General features: G+C 45.0%; 1 protein-coding gene across 1 annotated transcript; it reads right to left on the bottom strand.

The window, feature by feature from the left end:
• Window positions 1–719: 719 nt before the first annotated feature.
• Window positions 720–9,542, bottom strand: DBX1 (developing brain homeobox 1). Its single transcript, XM_073606038.1, has 4 exons — window positions 9,041–9,542; window positions 7,112–7,216; window positions 2,848–3,047; window positions 720–2,361 (listed from the first exon to the last, which is right to left on the bottom strand). Exons 1-4 carry the CDS (start codon window positions 9,384–9,386, stop codon window positions 2,050–2,052), a joined length of 963 nt encoding a protein of 320 aa, XP_073462139.1. The 5' UTR covers window positions 9,387–9,542; the 3' UTR covers window positions 720–2,049.
• Between the last annotated feature and the right edge of the window lie 8,264 nt (window positions 9,543–17,806).

Genomic DNA, 17,806 nt, shown 5'->3' with positions numbered 1-17,806 from the left:
TTACAAAATGTTATAACAGAAACTAAGAAAAACTTTTTTTTTTTCAAAACGGTCAGTCTTTTTTAATTAGTTTAGAAAAAAACCCCCAGAGGTGATTAAATACCACCAAAAGAAAAAACTCTATATGTCTCAAGAAAATAATAAAAATGTCACAGTGTTCCATTACTGCGCAATTGTCATTCAAAGTGTGACAGCGCTGAAAGTTGGTCTGGGCAGGAAGGGGGTAAAAGTGCCCCGTAGGCAAGTGGTTAATTGGCTCCTGTCTAAATTGGCCCTAGTATGTGTATGTATGAATGTAAGTTATGGGCCTTAGAGTGTAAGCTCCTTGAGAGCCGGGACTGATGTGAGAGTACAATATATATGTAAAGAGCTGTGCAAATCAACAGCGCTATATAAGCGCCTGTAATAAATAAAATAAATATAGAACAGAATCATTGGATGAGAAGCTGCAGTCCTGATTGGGAGCCCAAGGCCTAATTATTATTTATATTGAATGACGTTATTATTATTATTGTTATTAATATTATTATTATTATTATTATAATACAGGATTTATATAAAGCCATAATATATACCCTCTTTTAACCTCACCATGGAAAAGTCGCATTTATAGCCAACCCACAAACCATTCACGGACCAATACTGGAAATAGTCACCTTTTCATTTTATTTGGGAATGTCAATGCTCATTATATACATATATAAAATTCTGTACATTTGTAAAATACAAAATAAAGGCTTCTTTATAAGTTATATGTAGAAAATCAATCTAAAAGTTTTGAGCAAAAACTTCTATTGCATTTAACAATATAAAAATACAAGTGGCATAGAATACCAATACAGTCCGTGTACAGTATAGTGTACAGTTCATAGAGAGCTGTGGATCCACAGCAAAAGTTTCACATCGAAGAGGAAGCCCCCTTAATGTAGCACCCCTTACAGACACACAAGACGCAGACAACCATATACATTGTAGACATAGAAAAACAACTTTTATGACATACATTCTTGACAAACCTAGCAGACATTGGATCCCTGAGGCTCTCCAGCTATTTTGGAATGACAAAAGCCAGTTGCCAGTTGGAGAATCCAGGATCTCCAAACCAGCTGGAGATACCTGGATTTAAACTACAGGTGGATAACTCAGGATCCCTGAATCATTTGGAGAATCCAGGATCCTTAAATCAACCCAGGATCCAAACTAAAGTTGTAGAACCCAAGATCCAAACTATAGTTGGAGAACCTAGGATCTCTGAACCGGTTGGAGAACCCAGGATTCCTGAACCAGTTGGAGAACCCAGGCGTCCTGAACCAGTTGGAGAACCCAGGATTCCTGAACCAGTTGGAGAACCCAGGATTCCTGAACCAGTTGGAGAACCCAGGATTCCTGAACCAGTTGGAGAACCTAGGATCCAAACTACAGTTGGAGAACCTAGGATCCAAACTACAGTTGGAGAACCTAGGATCCAAACTACAGTTGGAGAACCTAGGATCCAAACTACAGTTGGAGAACCTAGGATCCAAACTACAGTTGGAGAACCTAGGATCCAAACTACAGTTGGAGAACCTAGGATCCAAACTACAGTTGGATCTGGGATCCCTAAAACAGTTGGAGAACCTAGGATCCCTAAACCAGTTGGAGAACCTAGGATCCCTAAACCAGTTGGAGAACCCGGGATCCCTAAACCAGTTGGAGAACCCGGGATCCAAACTAAAGTAGAAGAACCCAGGTTTGCCACAACAGTTGGAGAACCCAGGATCCCTGAACCAGTCGGAGAACCTAGGATTCAAACTACGGTGGAAGAACCTGCGATCTTTACTGAAGATGGAGAACCCAGGTTCGATATTCATGTTGGTGAACCCAGGACTTCTACACCAGTAGAATAAGTTAGGATCCTGCAATAGCTGGAGATCCCGAAATCCTATCTATACTTTGACTCTTGCAGACAAAAGGGAGCACATTACTGAGACACCTCTCCAATTCCTTAATAACATTTATATATTTTTTTTACAACATTGCAAAGTCTTTGTGGATTAATAAATGGACCCTTTAGGAGACCGTAATCTCATCCTCTGGGTCCACATCAGAGTCCGACTCCGACAAGTCTGAGTTTTTGCTGTGGCTGCTGGAGTGATATGGTGAGGAGGGAAGTTGTGTTTCCACCTCTAGGTGGAGCTCTGTGCGCTGATAAGGCAGGCCATCATCCTCTCCTTCCAAGGTCTTCTTTCCCACGTCACTGAGGTCGGGGTTGGGGTTAAACTTGGTGGGCAGGGTCTGCTCTCTGCACCCACCGGCGGACAGAAGTTCCCTCTCTTTGGAGTTCCTCCATTTCATCCTTCTGTTCTGGAACCAGATTTTCACCTAAAAAAAAAGAAAAAAGGAAAAGTCAGTCTGGGAGTTATAGGTCACTCCTGCAGATTTGAGCTGGGAGAAGTGGGGATTAATAATGACCCTTTATTTATTATGAATTTAAAAAATGATTAGTAAATACTCCCAGTAATGAGCATGTGAGTTCTCTACAGGCTTTCAGAATGATCATGAGAGTAGACTTGGCCATAGATAATGGTTGGGCATGCACATACAACCCGACTGAATAAAGAGAGCTCAGAATTTCACTTTAGTCATAATTTGGGGTGTCTGGTTACTATCCCCCAACCCCCCCATTAGGCCACATTTTATTTGTGAGTGGCCTTGACCTCTTATTTCCTGCATTTCATAGACAGAGTGTCAACTGGCCAACAGCACCCTACATTTTTAGGACCCTGAAGATCTTACTTAATAAATCCCTTACACCTCTTGAGGCTCCTCACCCCATTGAAAATGAAATCATTAATTTGGGCTGCTCACCTGAGAGTCCTTAAGGCCCAGTTTGCCGGCCAGCTTCTTCCTGTCCGGCTTGCTGATGTACTTCTGTTTCTGGAACATTTTCTCCAGAGCTTTGCGCTGCACGTCAGAGAAGACGGCTCTGCGAAGCATCCCCCTACGGGGCTTTCCACGAGCTGCCAGGGGCCACGAGAATGTTCCTGGCATGGGGATCACCGAAGAAGCTGGAGAAAGGGAAAGAAAAAAAAGAAAAGTAGGTTACTGGAGGGTTCTAGTCAGAAGAAAAATCATGAAGACATATAAAAAAAAATGTGCAGTTGGATATTTCTTGGAGTTATGGCGAGCTCCAGAAGTCCTTTCACTGTGCAGCAACCTGCAGCTGATAACAACCAATCAGCAGAATATGGGTGGGGGGGGGTGTTGGCTTTGCAGCTGGTCCACATGTCAACTAGCAAACCCAAACATACCGGCAGCAGGTAGCAGATCCTAATGTAATGGTAGGTGTTAGCTTTTCTGCCAAGAGCCACATGGCAAAAGATAATGAGCAACATTCCTGCCTATTAAAGTCAATCAGAAGCCAACATTTTTGGTTTTGGAGAGTGCGATGAAGGGTTAGAAGCTCCATCCATCAGCTTCCAGATTTTATTCTCCAAGCTTAATTGAACAAGCTGAAGTTAGAGGCCGATAGGCTACCATCCACCGGAGTTTCCACTCTCAAGTTTTAGTAAATCAACCCTCAGTGTGCCTTCTGGGTAGATCCCTCCTCTGTTTGTCCTGGTCACCATTGTCCACTGGTACTGAAGATTATGGTAAACCCAAAATTCAGAGTTGTCACCAGAACACGAATAGAGGGGAAACCTTCCAATCTACCCCTGAAAGCCGGTGCAACTTTAAAAAACTTTGTGGATCTTTGCAACCGGCCTCCGCCTAGAACTGAACTCATCTCTGTGGCAGAGGCTCTCCAGGAATGCAGAGCAGATAATAGCTGAGCTAATTAGAACTCTGCCTGGCCCTGGATGGAGGAGGAGGAGGAGGGGGGGCCTCCTCTATAGAGAACAGAGCTTCTAATGAAGCGTGCTTGGTAATTGTCTTGTAATGAAGTAGCAGAGAAAAGGCTGGGGACAGGCAGCTAAAGCCTAAATACCCAGAGGGGACAATGGAGTGACACTTTCCAACTAAACAGCCGAGTATATGGAGAGGCCATCAGCTGAATACAGATGATGGAGACTGTGTATAGAGGGGGGGTGGGGAGGGGGGGTCATTCGCTGTGGCCACTATTGGGTTCTATTGGAATGCTCGGCCACTGCCTGCAATGCGTAGATTATTACGCATTACGATTATTACAGAAACAAGTGTTCTGGTGCTACTTTATTATTACAAGGAGCATTATAACAATGTAATATTATAACAATGTAACATTAGAGTTCTAAACTTATACTGTAGTGCAGCAGCAGGAGAGGAAACCTAGACTGTTACAAGAAGTGTTATAAACTTACAATGTATCAGAGACCTGCAATGCTGTAAGTTTTTATACAAAGATAAGGATCTTTATTTTACCCATGTGACTGTCATTTCCAAATCTTGTTAGACTCAACTGTCACTTAAAAAAAAAAAAAATAAATAAAGACCCTCATCCTGCTTTACTTATTTATTTGCGTTTGTTTTATCCAGGTGACTGCCCAAAATCCTGGTTTATATATTTATTTTTATTTATTCTCCATTTGTTTTATCCATGTGACTGTCATTTCCAAATCTGGTTGGACACAACTGTCACTTTTTTGAAAACAAGGACCCTTAGTTTGGTTTATTTAATTTTATTTTCATCCTCAAAATTATTTTATCCATGTGACTGTCGTTTCCAAATCTTGTTGGACTCGACTGTCACTTTTAAAAATAAAGACCCTCATTCTGATTTACTTATTTTTATTTATTTGCGTTCATTTTATCCATGTGACTGCCCCATTCTAAATCTTACTGGACACGACTGTCACTTTTTTTTGAAAATAAGGACCCTTAGTCTGGTTTATTTAATTTTATTTATTCTCGTTTATTATTTGCAATGGGGGAGATTTACTAAAACTTGAGAGCGCAAAATCAGGTGCAGCTGTGCGTGGCAGCCAATCAGCTTCAGCTTGTTCAATTAAGTTTTGACAATAAAACCTGGAAGCTGATTGGTTCCGATGTAGAGCTGCACCAGATTCTGTGTGCTCCACTTTTAGCTAATCTCCTCCAATGCCTCTTAAAAAGATACAAGGCTCGATTCATACAATTTTAACACATATCTTTATTTTAATCATTTTTAAATCTCACAGATAATAACTGTCACTTTTTCTGGAAGCATGTACCCTTTTCCCAGTGTGTTTTCTCCAGGATGTGAATAGAGCCTACCGTCAGTGGTATTTTATTCCTATTTATTCCAGGTATTTATATCACACTGGGGATTTACGCTGTGCTTTCCATACTATACACTGACACCAGTCCTTGCCTTTAGGCTCGGTTCACACTGCTTGCGACTTGAAAGTTCTAAATCGCATGACAAGTCGCACCCCCCCATACCAATGGAACCATTCTAAATCGCTATGACTAAAGTCGCAGCGACTTAGCAAAAGGTCCCTGCACTACTTTGGGGGCGACTTCATCACGACTTGCATTGATTGCTGTTAGTGAAGTCGCACACAAGCTATAAGGCTCGGTTCACACGGGGGCGACTTGTCAGGCGACCTAGCCGCCTGACAAGTCGCCTCCCGTTCTGTACAATGGAACCGTTCTAATCGGAGCGACGCAAGTCGCTCCGACTTAGAAGAAAGGTAACAAAGTCAAGCAGAGAGTCGGCTGTCAAAGTCGCGCAACTTTGAAGCCGCATAGATGAGAACCGGCACTTAAAAAGGAAATCATACAGTTACGGTTTAATTCAATTTGAAACATTATATAAACCTAATAAAATTATATTTCCATTAAAAAAAACCCACTAAAATCATTATTAGTGGGCAGCGGGGGGAATCGAATCCTGGACAGGGGAGGTGATTGATGGGGCTTGGGGGGGGGGGGCAATTACAAGAACCGATCCTCTATGTGCCTCTCCCTGCAGCAGCTGAAAACCGATAGGAGGGAGAGAAGGAGAAGCCAGCTTTTAGCTGCTGCAGGGAGAGACACATACAAACCCATTGCGTACTTAAAAGTTGGGTATACCTGTAGAGGATCAGTTAATTGCCCCCTCTGCTTTACCGATCACCCCCTCTACTGCCCATATGCGATTCCCCTACTGCCTGGACCCCTCTTGCTGGCCTGGGCCCCGTACAGGGTGAGTGGTGCTACCCCCCTTATCAGCGGCCCTGGGGTTTTCACCCTTCACCACTCTCTCCAAACTAGAATTTTTGGCTTTTGATTGACTTCAATAATCAGTAGTGTTGCTCATCTTTTCCAATGAGGCAGAAAAGCGAACATATAGAAATCTGCCAGCATTCTGATAAATGTGTACATGAGTTGGGGGCACCCGAGTCAGAAGAGGTGATTTAGTGAAAAGGGGGGGTCATTAGAGCTTTTTTGTCGCTACTGACAAAGATGATCAATTCGGCCACCCACATCAAAGTCACAATTTTTATTTTATTTTTATGTTTTAGATTTATTTCAGCTTTTTCAGTTTCTTTAGTGCGAGTGTCCCCCCTCCCCGGTGAAGGAAAGGAATTCCTCATCGCGTTTGTTACCCTCTACTGCCCGACGCTATGGCTGCCCTGATTGGACCACAGGAGTGTTACATGTAGGGAGGTGGCGTCTCCGCCATCCATCACTCTCTAATTGGACGGATGACATTCGCTGCGCCCGATTTCTGGGCTGCCACCGCCGCGGACACCTCTCACAAGGAGAAGCGCCGGGGGGTCTTGTGAAAATAGCGCGCCGCTGGCTGACCCCGGACTCTGAATGAGCCGGCTTGGCTGGTGAGTGTCGATCACGGCTCTGTGTGTGGCAAGGATGGAGGCAAGCTAGCCGATTGGTCACGCTGCTCCCGAGCATTGTCAGAGCTCGCTGGCTCTGTGGGAAAAGCCGGCCCGTGAAGGGGGCCGCAGAGGGCTCCCTGTGAGGGGGGGGGGGAACGCCTTAAGATTTTCAGCCTGACAAGTCGGGCTAATTTGTGGAGCAGGGGAGAGCTGTACAATGTCAGCAGTCACTGCCAGGGATCAATGGGGCCTCAAATTAGCGAGACCGATTCTACTGCGTGGGGGGGCCCCTGAGATATGGGGGGGGGGTGCAATGAGGCACGAGACACCGAGAGCTCCGAGTAGGCACTCACCTGGGAAATAGGAGGATCTGAGGAACGGTTGGAAGGAGCCATCGAAGTACGGCAGAGAGAAGGTGGTCTTTGGGGGGGCTGCAGGGAGCAACGTCTGCGAGGAATCTGCGAAGACAAACCAAAACGTAAGTAAACAGGAGGCACAAAGAGCTAGATTCATGTCGGGACCCTCTGGACCCAGTTTTATGGTTTTCCATGAAAAAAACAACTTTTTATATGGAGCAGCGGCAATAAATGGGACGCGTTCACACGGACGTGGGGAATTTTTAAAAAACGCACCCGGCGCTCAGCGCGCCACCGCAATCCCGACACCCCCATGTTGGAGGGACTGCTCAGCCTTAGAGGTCATGCTGAAGTCCCATAATGCACCATTGTAGCCACTGAGCCCCCCCCCTCAAGACGTATGAGCATTATGTGTGTTGCCCCCCACAAAAAAATGCACTAATGTGCATGCTCACCTCTAAGCAGAAATTCCCCCTCCTCCCAGCACAAATCTGCCCCCCTGCTGAAATTCCCCCTCCCGGCACAAATCTTTGCCCCTCCACCCCCAGCTCAAATCCTCCCCCCCCATATGCCCCCAGCACAAATAACAAAATCCCCCTCCCAGCACAAATCCTCTCTCCTCACTCCAAATCCCCCCTTCCAGCACAAATAACCCCCAATCATCCCTACTAGCACAACCCCCCACCCCTTCCCAAAAAAAAAATTCCCCCTCCTAACACAAAATCCTCTCTCCTCACTCCAACGCCCCCCCCCCCCCCAACCTTCCATCACAAATATCCCCCAATCATCCCTACTAGCACAAATCCCCCCCCCCCTAAAAAAAAAAAAAAAATTCCCCCTCCTAGCACAAAATCCCATTTCCTCACTCCAACGCCCCCCTTCCAGCACAAATGACCCCCAATCCATCCCTACTGGCACAAATCCCCCCCCCCCCCCCAAAAAAAAAAATTCCCCCTCCTAGCATAAAATCCTTTCTCCTCACTCCAATGCCCCCCCAACCTTCCATCACAACTATCCCCCAATCATCCCTACTAGCACAACCCCCCCCCCCACACGGAAAAAAATATATATTTCCCATCTACTTTTATAGCACAAATCCCCCCTCCTAGCACAAATCTTCTTCCCCCATCCCACCCCCCCCCCAAAACAAATCCCCCCAAATCAACACTCTTAGCACACAAACCCAAATGTGCCTTCCTAGAACAATTCTACAATTCTTACCCCTGCCAAACGCCCAAACTCCCCTTCTCAACACAAAATACCCCCCCCCCCCCAATCTCCTTGTGGTGCTCCTCCACCTCACATGATACTACGGTGCCCAGGGCAGCCACCCCTCTTGCCTACTTCTTGTCCCCCGGCCCCGATTCTTAATGGGACCAAAACGATTATATGCCAGCCCAGGGTTTGCCATTTAGAACTGCGGCTACCAACAGAGTGCCTACTGATTTAAATGGTGCCCCACACCCCCCCCACCCCCCATGATTATTAAGAGTACTGTATTTTTTTCCCCCACCCCAAATATATAAAAAGACTTACACCCCAGAATAAGGATCCTTAGGCTCACAGTGATGGTTATTTTTCAGCCAAGGGCCAATCAGATTAAAAAAATGATAGTCACATGACTGAAAGATCCTTATCCTTGTGCAATGGCTGTGTGAATTTGGGCACTTTCCCCCAGCAGATTTAAAATATCAAATATATACAAAATGTTATATAAAATGATATTCCTGATCCAGCCTGAAATACTCGGCTGTAAAAAAATCAGGATAATTCTAGGAAGAGTGATAAAAAGTTTCCCGTCCCGATTCGCGACTTTTGCATCACGTGACCAAGCGTTTGGAACAGCCATCTCATTTATTGCCCCATGAGGTGTTATTAATGGACCCCCAAGAATTTAAAAAAAAGAGAGAACCAAAAGCCGCTCACCTGTTCTGGGCGTGGAGTTGGACAGGATCGCGTTGACGCCAAACTTCAGAAAGGTGGCTCCGCCGTTGCCGCAGTTGGAGCTGTGCCTGGAGACCAGGAGCTCGGAGGTGTCCGCCAGGCTGTTGGGGGTCTCGGGGGTCGGAGGAGAGATGCTGGGAGGGGGGACGGCCCTGGGTAGGTATCCGGTGGCCGTTGCGGGTCGGGTGATCCTGAGGAGGTCCTCCACCAGGAAGCTGGAGTGGGTGGACAGGGCGCTGCGCAGGCTCTGGGGCAGGGTGAGGGTCGGCGTGGGGCGCAGGAGGTTGGGGTAGACGGCCGTAGGAGCGAGGAGACTTGGGAACATCATCTTCAACTCCAGTTCTGGCTAAAGAACTCTTGTGTGCCTCTTCTTCTTCTTCTGTGGGATCTCTGCGCTGCTCCCCCGGAAGGTGCCTTTTATAGGGCCCGGGGGCTTCAGGTCCTTTCACATGTGACAGCTCCAACAATAGACCTTCAGCAAAATCCCCCCACTTCACTTTCATTCATAGGGACCTCGGCCCTCCCTGATTGGTGCACAGGGGGCAATTTATGATTGGATTAGACCCCATAAGTAAGCAATCCACTGTGGGTCTACAACAATGGACCTGTAGCCATAGACTTAGCATGCCGACCCCCCCCCCCACCCCACCCCACCCCATCCTCCTCTATAGCAGCCCAGCGGGGGTTTTGTTCTGCACTAACACACGGCCTAATTAAATGCCTATTTAAGAAACTTTCCAATGACATCTCAGCCTCATAGAAGAGAAAAAGGGATGATTTAAAGACACCACTAAATTTATTTGTTGCCCCCCTGCCGAGGTGAGAAAATAAATTTAATATTCATACCGGAGGAGACGGGGGGGGGAGAGGGGACTCAGAGCCGGATCAGCGCAGCTTCAACGTATCTAACGCCGGGATAAAAACTGCGCCATTCCCATCGAAGCTCCAAAACGCTGGAGGAGCAAATATTAATAAATCAATCGATATCTCCACTTCAGAGTCACCTGAAAAGGTCAAAAAAGTTCCGGAGCTTTTTTTATTGTAGCTCAAATTGGGCAGATTTGCGCGTTTTTATTCCCATAGAAAGTACTGGGAAAGCACAATTTGCACTTTTTTTTTTTTTTTGTGCGCGGACGTGCATTTTGTCATGATTTCCTGCTCAAATAAAAAACAAATTATTATTATTATTATTATTAAAAGCATTGTTGTGCATGGTCGTGCGTTTTTGGCGTGATTTTCTGCTCAAATGAAAAAAAAAATGAAAAAAAAATAAAATAAAATAAAAAAAGCCATTATTATTATTATCCAGGATGTACAGTATATAGTGCCAAGAGTTTGCACAGTGCTTTACAATGTTAGGGAAGACAGTACAGTTACAATACAAATCATAACAGGAGGAATCAGAGGTCCCTGCTCGTTAGATTTTACAATCTAGTAATAATCTATGAATAAATGTAAAATAAATACACAAATAACTAAAAACCATCATAAAATACATTTATAAGATGAAATAATAATAGAAAATAATAATAATTAACCCCTAACCTTAAAAAATATTATTATTAATAAAGCTTTTTTAATATAATAACTAATTTTCTGTTAGGGTTAGAATGTTTATTATTATATCATTTTTTTTATTTGTTGAAGGTTTAAGGGGTTAAGGTTATGGGTTAAATGTTTATTTATTATGACAGAGTAGTCATTTATTGTATTTGTTATTTTTATTTGTGTATATATTTTAAATGTATTTATTCATGTATTATTATAAGTAGTAGTAGTAGTAGTATTTACACCCTAACAAAAATAAATAAAAAAACTAAAAATCATAAATAATAAATAAAATAAATTTATAATATGTAATAATAAATAATAAATAATTAACCTCTAACCTTAAAAAAATGTTTTAATAATATGAATAATAATTTATTTTCTGTTAGGGTTAGGATGTTTTTTATTATTATATTATTATTATTTTATTTATTGAAGGGTTAGGGGGTTAATTATTACAGAGTATGAATTGATTGTATTTATTTATGATTATTTTTATTTGTGTATTTATTTTATTATTATTATTATTATTATTATTATTATTATTATTATTATTAGCAGTAGTAGTAACACCCCAACAAAAATAAATTTAAAAAAATAAATAATAATAATAATAATAATAAAATAAAATATTAACACCTAATCCAAAAATAAATGAATAATAATAATATTAATAACAATAATAAAAATAAATAAAAGTTGATGGAAAAGCTAAAAAACTTAAAATCCTAGCAACAAATGATGCAACAGATGATAGTTTTCTCTATTGGCTAATAAAAAAACACCAAAGCTCAAAAACGCTGTATAAAAACGCACATGAAACTGTATAAGAGCACACATAAGAACGTGCAAAAGAAACGCCCAAAGACGCTACGCTCAGGTGCGAATGCAGCCGGAAGGGGATTCAAGGAGATTTGATCACTAGAATATCATTTTCAATATTTTTTAAATATTTTTTTACATTTGCAGCTTTTAAGCCCCATTCACACCTGAGTGTGCAAAATCACATGCGTTTATCTGGCACCCCAAACGCAGCAAGCAGACACGCGTTTAAGAATGAAGAATGAATGCCATCCCTGCACATCTGCTAAAGAGCATTGCGTTCCTGCGTGGGTCGGGAACACGCATGAGTATACATGCATTCCCGACCCGCACAACTTGGTCTGCATTCACATCTGAGCGTTCTGTCAATGCACGCATAAACGCATGAATATTTTTTTAATTTGCTGCAAGAGAATGTGCTTTTTGGGCAATGTCAAAATGCATGGTTAAAAAAAAAAAAAACGCGTGAAGCTCAACGCCCAAAATGGTACAGGAGTTTCTATGGCACATTTGTCGCACATAGGGCAGCCCGTTCAAGTGAATGACCCCCTCTGTGTGTAGCGCATATAGGGGGACATTGTTGTTGTGTCCCCAAATTGTGATCCTACATTGTCCCATTACCTACTTGGCGCCCGCGCTGTAGCTGAAAGACGGGTGGAGCGTGGTGCTTCCTTTCCTTGGGACTTGACTGATCACAGATCGAGGTAAATGGTCAATGACAGCTGATCACCGAAGTAAACAGAAGACGGTTATCTGCTTTTTTTTCCCCTCACACTGACAGCATGAAGAAAAGAAGAAAGCCGATACATCGGTCCCCTTAGTGCCCATCAGTGCTGCTAATCAGTGCCAACCAGTGCCACCTATCAGTGCCTCATCATCGGTGTCACTTATCAGTGCTGCCTCATCAGTGCCACCTATCAGGGCCCATCAGTGCCTCATCATCAGTGTCACTTATCAGTGCCAATCAGTGCCTCATCATCATCAGTGTTACTTATCAGTGCTGCCTATCACTGGCGCAAATCAGTGCCAATCAATGTCTCATCATCAGTGTCACTTATCAGTGCCCATCAGTGCCTCATCATCAGTGTCACTTATCAGAGCCACCTATCAGTGCCCATCAGTACCACCTATCAGTGCCGCCAGTGCCACCTATCAGTGTCACTTATCAGTGCTGCCTACCAGTGCCGCCTCATCAGTGCCACCTATCAGTGTCGCGAATCAGTGCCCATCAGTGCTGCCAATCAGTGCCCATCAGTGCCACCTATCAGTGTCATTTATCAGAGCTGCCCATCAGTGTTGCCTACCAGTGCCCATCAGTGCTGCCCTAGGAGTGCCCATCAGTGCTGCCCTAGGAGTGCCCATCAGTGCTGCCCTAGGAGTGCCCATCAGTGCTGCCCTAGGAGTGCCCATCAGTGCTGCCCTAGGAGTGCCCATCAGTGCTGCCCTACCAGTGCCCATCAGTGCTGCCCTACCAGTGCCCATCATTGCCGCCTCAGTGTCGCCAATCAGTGCCCATGAGTGCCTCATTATCAGTGTCACTTATCAGTGCCGCCAATCAGTGCCTCATTATCAGTGCTGCCCACCAGTGCAGCCTACAGTATCAGTGCCCATCCAGTGCAGGCTTTCAGTGCCCATCAGTGAAGGAGAAAAATTACTTGTTTGCAAAATATTATAACAAAAAATGAAAAACTTTACATTTTTTTTCCAAAATTGTTGGTCTTTTTTCATTCGTTTAGCAAAAAATAAATCCCAGCGGTGATTAAATACCACCAAAAGAAAGCTCTATTTGTGTGGAAAAAAATGATAAACATTTCATATGTGTACAGTGTAGCATGACGGCGCAATTGTCATTCAAAGTGTGACAGCGCTGAAATCTGATAATTGGCCTGGGCAGGAAGGGGGGGTAGAAGTGCCCGGTAGGCAAGTGGATAAACCGCTCAGGTCAGCCGTTGTCACCATCAGGAAACCCGTCCCGAGAAATGCCTCGGAGCCTTCACTGGAGTGCATGGAGACATGAAGTAGCTGTAAAGAGGCTGCAGGAGATCAACATCACCGAGATGCAGCAAAAAGTATTTATTAAAAAAATAGGGAATGGGTTAGGATACACGGAGCTTCAACCAAACCAAAACTAGGATCACATTTGTGTGTTCCCACAACGCCCATAAAAAAGTGCATCCCAAAGAAAACTAAAAAAGTCACGCGCTTCTTTTGTGGGATTTTCGCACATAGGACATGAAATGAAATGAATCTATCTATCTATGGTCGCCGCTGCCACCCCCTCTTTTCGAGTGCAGGGCGCTTGAATTACAGTGGGGGGTGTTTCGGAAGCACCTGATTAGAGCCATAGGCATATGGCTTTTAGGCTAATCTAATAGGCATCAAAAAAGGTGACCTGCGAACGCCATGCTGGGCGCTTGCAGGTCAATCAGCTGTTAGAAAAGCGAATGAATATTCGCTTTCCTAACACTTAACCGCCTCTCCGCCAATCAGGTGCTCGGGTCTGTTACCTGTCACCTGATTGGCTGAAATGACAGACGCTGCTATTGGATGCCTATCAGGAGGACAGGACGGGAGAGGAGGACGGCAGGAGATGCACGAAGGACCCCGCTCGTCGCTGTCACCCGCTGCCCCATCAAGACAGGGTAAGTGCCGGGCAGACGGCAAGCGGGCGGGGGGGGTCACACTGGGGGCATTCAAGAGCACACTGGCAGCATTTGATAGGCACACTGGTAGCATATGATGGGCACACTGGCAGCGTATGATGGGCACAGTGGCAGCGTTTGATGGGCACAGTGGAAGCATTTGAGGGGCACAGTGGCTGCAATTGATGATTTTTTTTTTCAAAATTTTTTTTGCGCCCCCCCCAAAAAATTTTGAGCACCAGCCGCCACTGCTGAGGACATAGATTTATCAGTCCCTTTCTCTTGTAGCCTGAGCTGCACAGATGAATGAATAGGAAGCGCTCCGAGGCTTCCTGCTCATTCACAAACTGAAGCATAGTAAACACAGTTGCAAAAAAAGAAAATGTTGTTGATGAAATCCTGTCAGCAGCCAACTTCCAGTACACTCTGCCTGTGCTGCACATATTAGCCCCGCCCCAGGACTGCATACTTACCAGCATAGCTGTCACCTCCCAAGGACAACACCCACCTTCCAGGAGGTCCTACCCATGTCCCACCCACTTTTTGTGTTGTCCTATCCCTAAATATGCAAATCTGTCAGGGCTGGGCTCAGCCCTTCCTTCTCTGAGCTGGCCACTCAACTGTCGGCTAATTGCCAGCTCTCTTCTCTCTCCACCTGTTGATGATCCTGCTTGTCAGTCCTGCCTACTTAAGCCGTCCAGCCCAGATGATCGCTGCCTTCTCCTTGGTCACATCTCTAGAGACGCTCTCCTGTTTTACTGTTAAAGACTTGCTTGGCTGACATTCCTTCTGGCTCCAGATCCTGCTTGCTGTTCCACTACGCTCATCTCTGGCTCACTGACGTTTTCACTTGTTTGACTATCCGTTCCGGTTCCTGAACTCTGGCTATGTTTTGACTACGTTTAGTCTGTTCACCTTTTTATTATTATTAATAAACAAGTTTGATTTAACTGTACTTCTGTCTCAATCTGATTCATGTTTTCTGACAAAATCATCCCCTCAGAGAGATCGATTTGAGTTACTGTGCATCCTCAGTAATGTCTTTGATGCTGACACCATCGAAAGCACACTATTCCCTTCATTGATTCCAAAGTTTGGCCATTATTCCTCTCACTGACACCAACGATGGGCCATTACAACTCCCAAAGATACCAATGATGGCCACTATTCCTCCCACTGACACCAATGATGGGCCACTATTCCTCCCACTGATTCCAATGATGGGCAATTATTCCTCCCACTGATACCAATGATGGGCCACTATTCCTCCCACTGATTCCAATGATGGGCAATTATTCCTCCCACTGATACCAATGATGGGCCACTATTCCTCCTACCGATTCCAATGATGTGTCACTATTCCACCCACGGATACCAATGATGGGCCACTATTCCTCCCAATGACACCAATGATGGGAAACTATTACTCCCACCGATACCAATGATGGGGCGCTATTCCGGCCACTAATACCAATGGTCGGCCACTATTCCACCCACTGATACCAATGATGGGCCACTATTCCTCCCACTGATACCACTGATGGGCCATTATTCCTCCCACTGATTCCAATGATGGGGCACTATTCCGGCCACCGATACCATTGGTGGGCCACTATTCCACCCACTGATACCAATGATGGGCCACTATTCCTCCCACTGATACCACTGATGGGCCATTATTCCTCCCACTGATTCCAATGATGGGGCACTATTCCGGCCACCGATACCATTGGTGGGCCACTATTCCACCCACTGATACCAATGATGGGCCACTATTCCTCCCACTGATACCACCGATGGGCCATTATTCCTCCCACTGACACCAACGATGGGGCACTCACTATTCCTCCTGTAGCACCCTGGAGTTTAGTCAGAGATGCTGCTCACAAATTTACCTGCCAGGAATAATTATCCTGGTTGATTGTTAGAGATGTATTGATTTCTCCCTAAGTTTGGCCTTGATGCTCTTTTCTACCACTAGGTGGCCGGGTACTTTGTGGTACTGTGAAGGAATGTAATGAACATAATGATAATCAGAAAATGCCTTTTTTCTTACATGCACACATGATTCTATGCAACTCCTTACTTATTATAGAATATACAGTTTAGCTTTGCTTCGGAACTAAGATGGCGTCTGCATCCTGCTGACTACGCCCTGAAGGTGTGAAGAAGTAAGAGAGAACAAGCGTCAACCAAGCTTCAAGCATCAAGTTCCTGCATATTTCAGCCACTAAGATGTGCCTTTTAGACTGTGACCACATTTACATAGTAGTGACGTATACTCTATTGTTCTTTGTGTATAAAACGTTGGGCACCGCCCTGCAATAAACAGAGATGAGGAAGTAATTGAACTGAGCAGACGTCAGTGTGATTACTCCCGACGTGCACGTACATCTACACTTTATAGTTAGGAGCAGCAGCAGACATCTAATCTGAGCTCGATTGCGGTTCTGATCTATCACAGTACTAGATACAAGATGGGCAAAGCAAGGTCAGGTTATGGGTATATGGTGTATCTCAGCTAATGGGCAGGGGCTTTCTTGGACCCCTTGGCCTGCTGGGAGAACCTATATATTAGGGTGAGGTCAGGTGATCTGTGTTCTGTGCCACCTGGACGGCCGTCTGGGTGGACGTGTGTTGTATTGCCCGGGCTGCTATGCCGGAGATTGGGCCTATCCCGGGCACATCTGGTTGCTAGGCTGTCTGAGGGCCTCTCCAGAAGCAAGAGAGCAGTGCAGGGTTGGGATTGTGGCTTGCAGTCCAACCAAGAGTGACGATTCTGCCGGCCGGAGAACCTGTCGTGGTCGGAGGTAGAGGTGAAGCTGTCGCCAGTAAGGGACTATCCGCCTTATTACCAGGGACCACAGTGAGTAACTGAAGCAAGTACCGGAGCAGTATTCTCACCAGACAGGGACGGTGAAGAATCGGGAGACTTCAGTGGGTATCAAGCCAGGGACCCAACCAGCGGAAGAGACGCTTGCAGAGCATTATTGTGTGTCAAGCCAGGGACTGAGCCGGCCAGTGGGGTGACGCTTGAGGAGTATCTTGTGTGCCAAGCTAGGGACCCAGCAGAGAGGCGGCGGTGACGCTTGAGGAAGATACCACCGTGAAGATTGAAGGAGCTCAAGGGATTCAGTGGCAGTGAATCAGAGGGTCTAGTCAGGGCCACCTTTAATATTGATTGGACCCTGGACAAAACATTTCTTGGGGCCCCCGCCCCCCCATGCAATTTCACTCTCCACCTGCCCCAAGACATACAATAAATAACAGCTAGACTTAAAATCAGTTTACTGTATCAGATCAGGCAGCAATTACAATTGGTTGCCAGCAGTTACAGCATATCATTACTGCTTACTGACTGGTTGCTAGAGGTTACAGCACACATTACGGCTCACTAATTAGTTGCCAGAGGTTACAGCAAATGATTTCTACTTGTTAATTGGTTGCTAGAGATTACTGTACAGTAATACTGCTCACTGATTGGTTGCTAGAGGTTACAGCACATCATCTCCTCACTGCAGGGAGGCATTATATACATATGAATGCTACCTTTATTTACATATCAATTTTGCCGGCCGCAGCTATTTACTTATGAATGCTGGTTATTTGCATGTATACCCAGTGTCTGCAGGCAAGTCATCTGTACACAATAGAGCAGAGCTGGGCAGCATTAGTACCAGCATTTCACACTGAGATATCAGGACACAGCACGGGACTAAAACTTCAAAGGACAAGG

This window comes from Aquarana catesbeiana, linkage group LG11, assembly GCF_042186555.1.
Source record: "Aquarana catesbeiana isolate 2022-GZ linkage group LG11, ASM4218655v1, whole genome shotgun sequence".
Lineage (NCBI taxonomy): Eukaryota > Metazoa > Chordata > Amphibia > Anura > Ranidae > Aquarana > Aquarana catesbeiana.
Note: the sequence above shows the minus strand (reverse complement) of the source record. Positions and strands in the feature narration are given on the sequence as shown.

Coding starts and splice junctions, on each gene's coding strand:
- DBX1 (XM_073606038.1), bottom strand. CDS start 9,386: ATGATGTTCCCAAGTCTCCTCGCTCCTACGGCCGTCTACCCCAACCTC. Junction 3,048..7,111: donor CAGATCCTCCTATTTCCCAG/GTGAGTGCCTAC, acceptor CCCTTTCTCCAG/CTTCTTCGGTGATCCCCATG. Junction 2,362..2,847: donor TGGGCCTTAAGGACTCTCAG/GTGAGCAGCCCA, acceptor CTTTTTTTTTAG/GTGAAAATCTGGTTCCAGAA.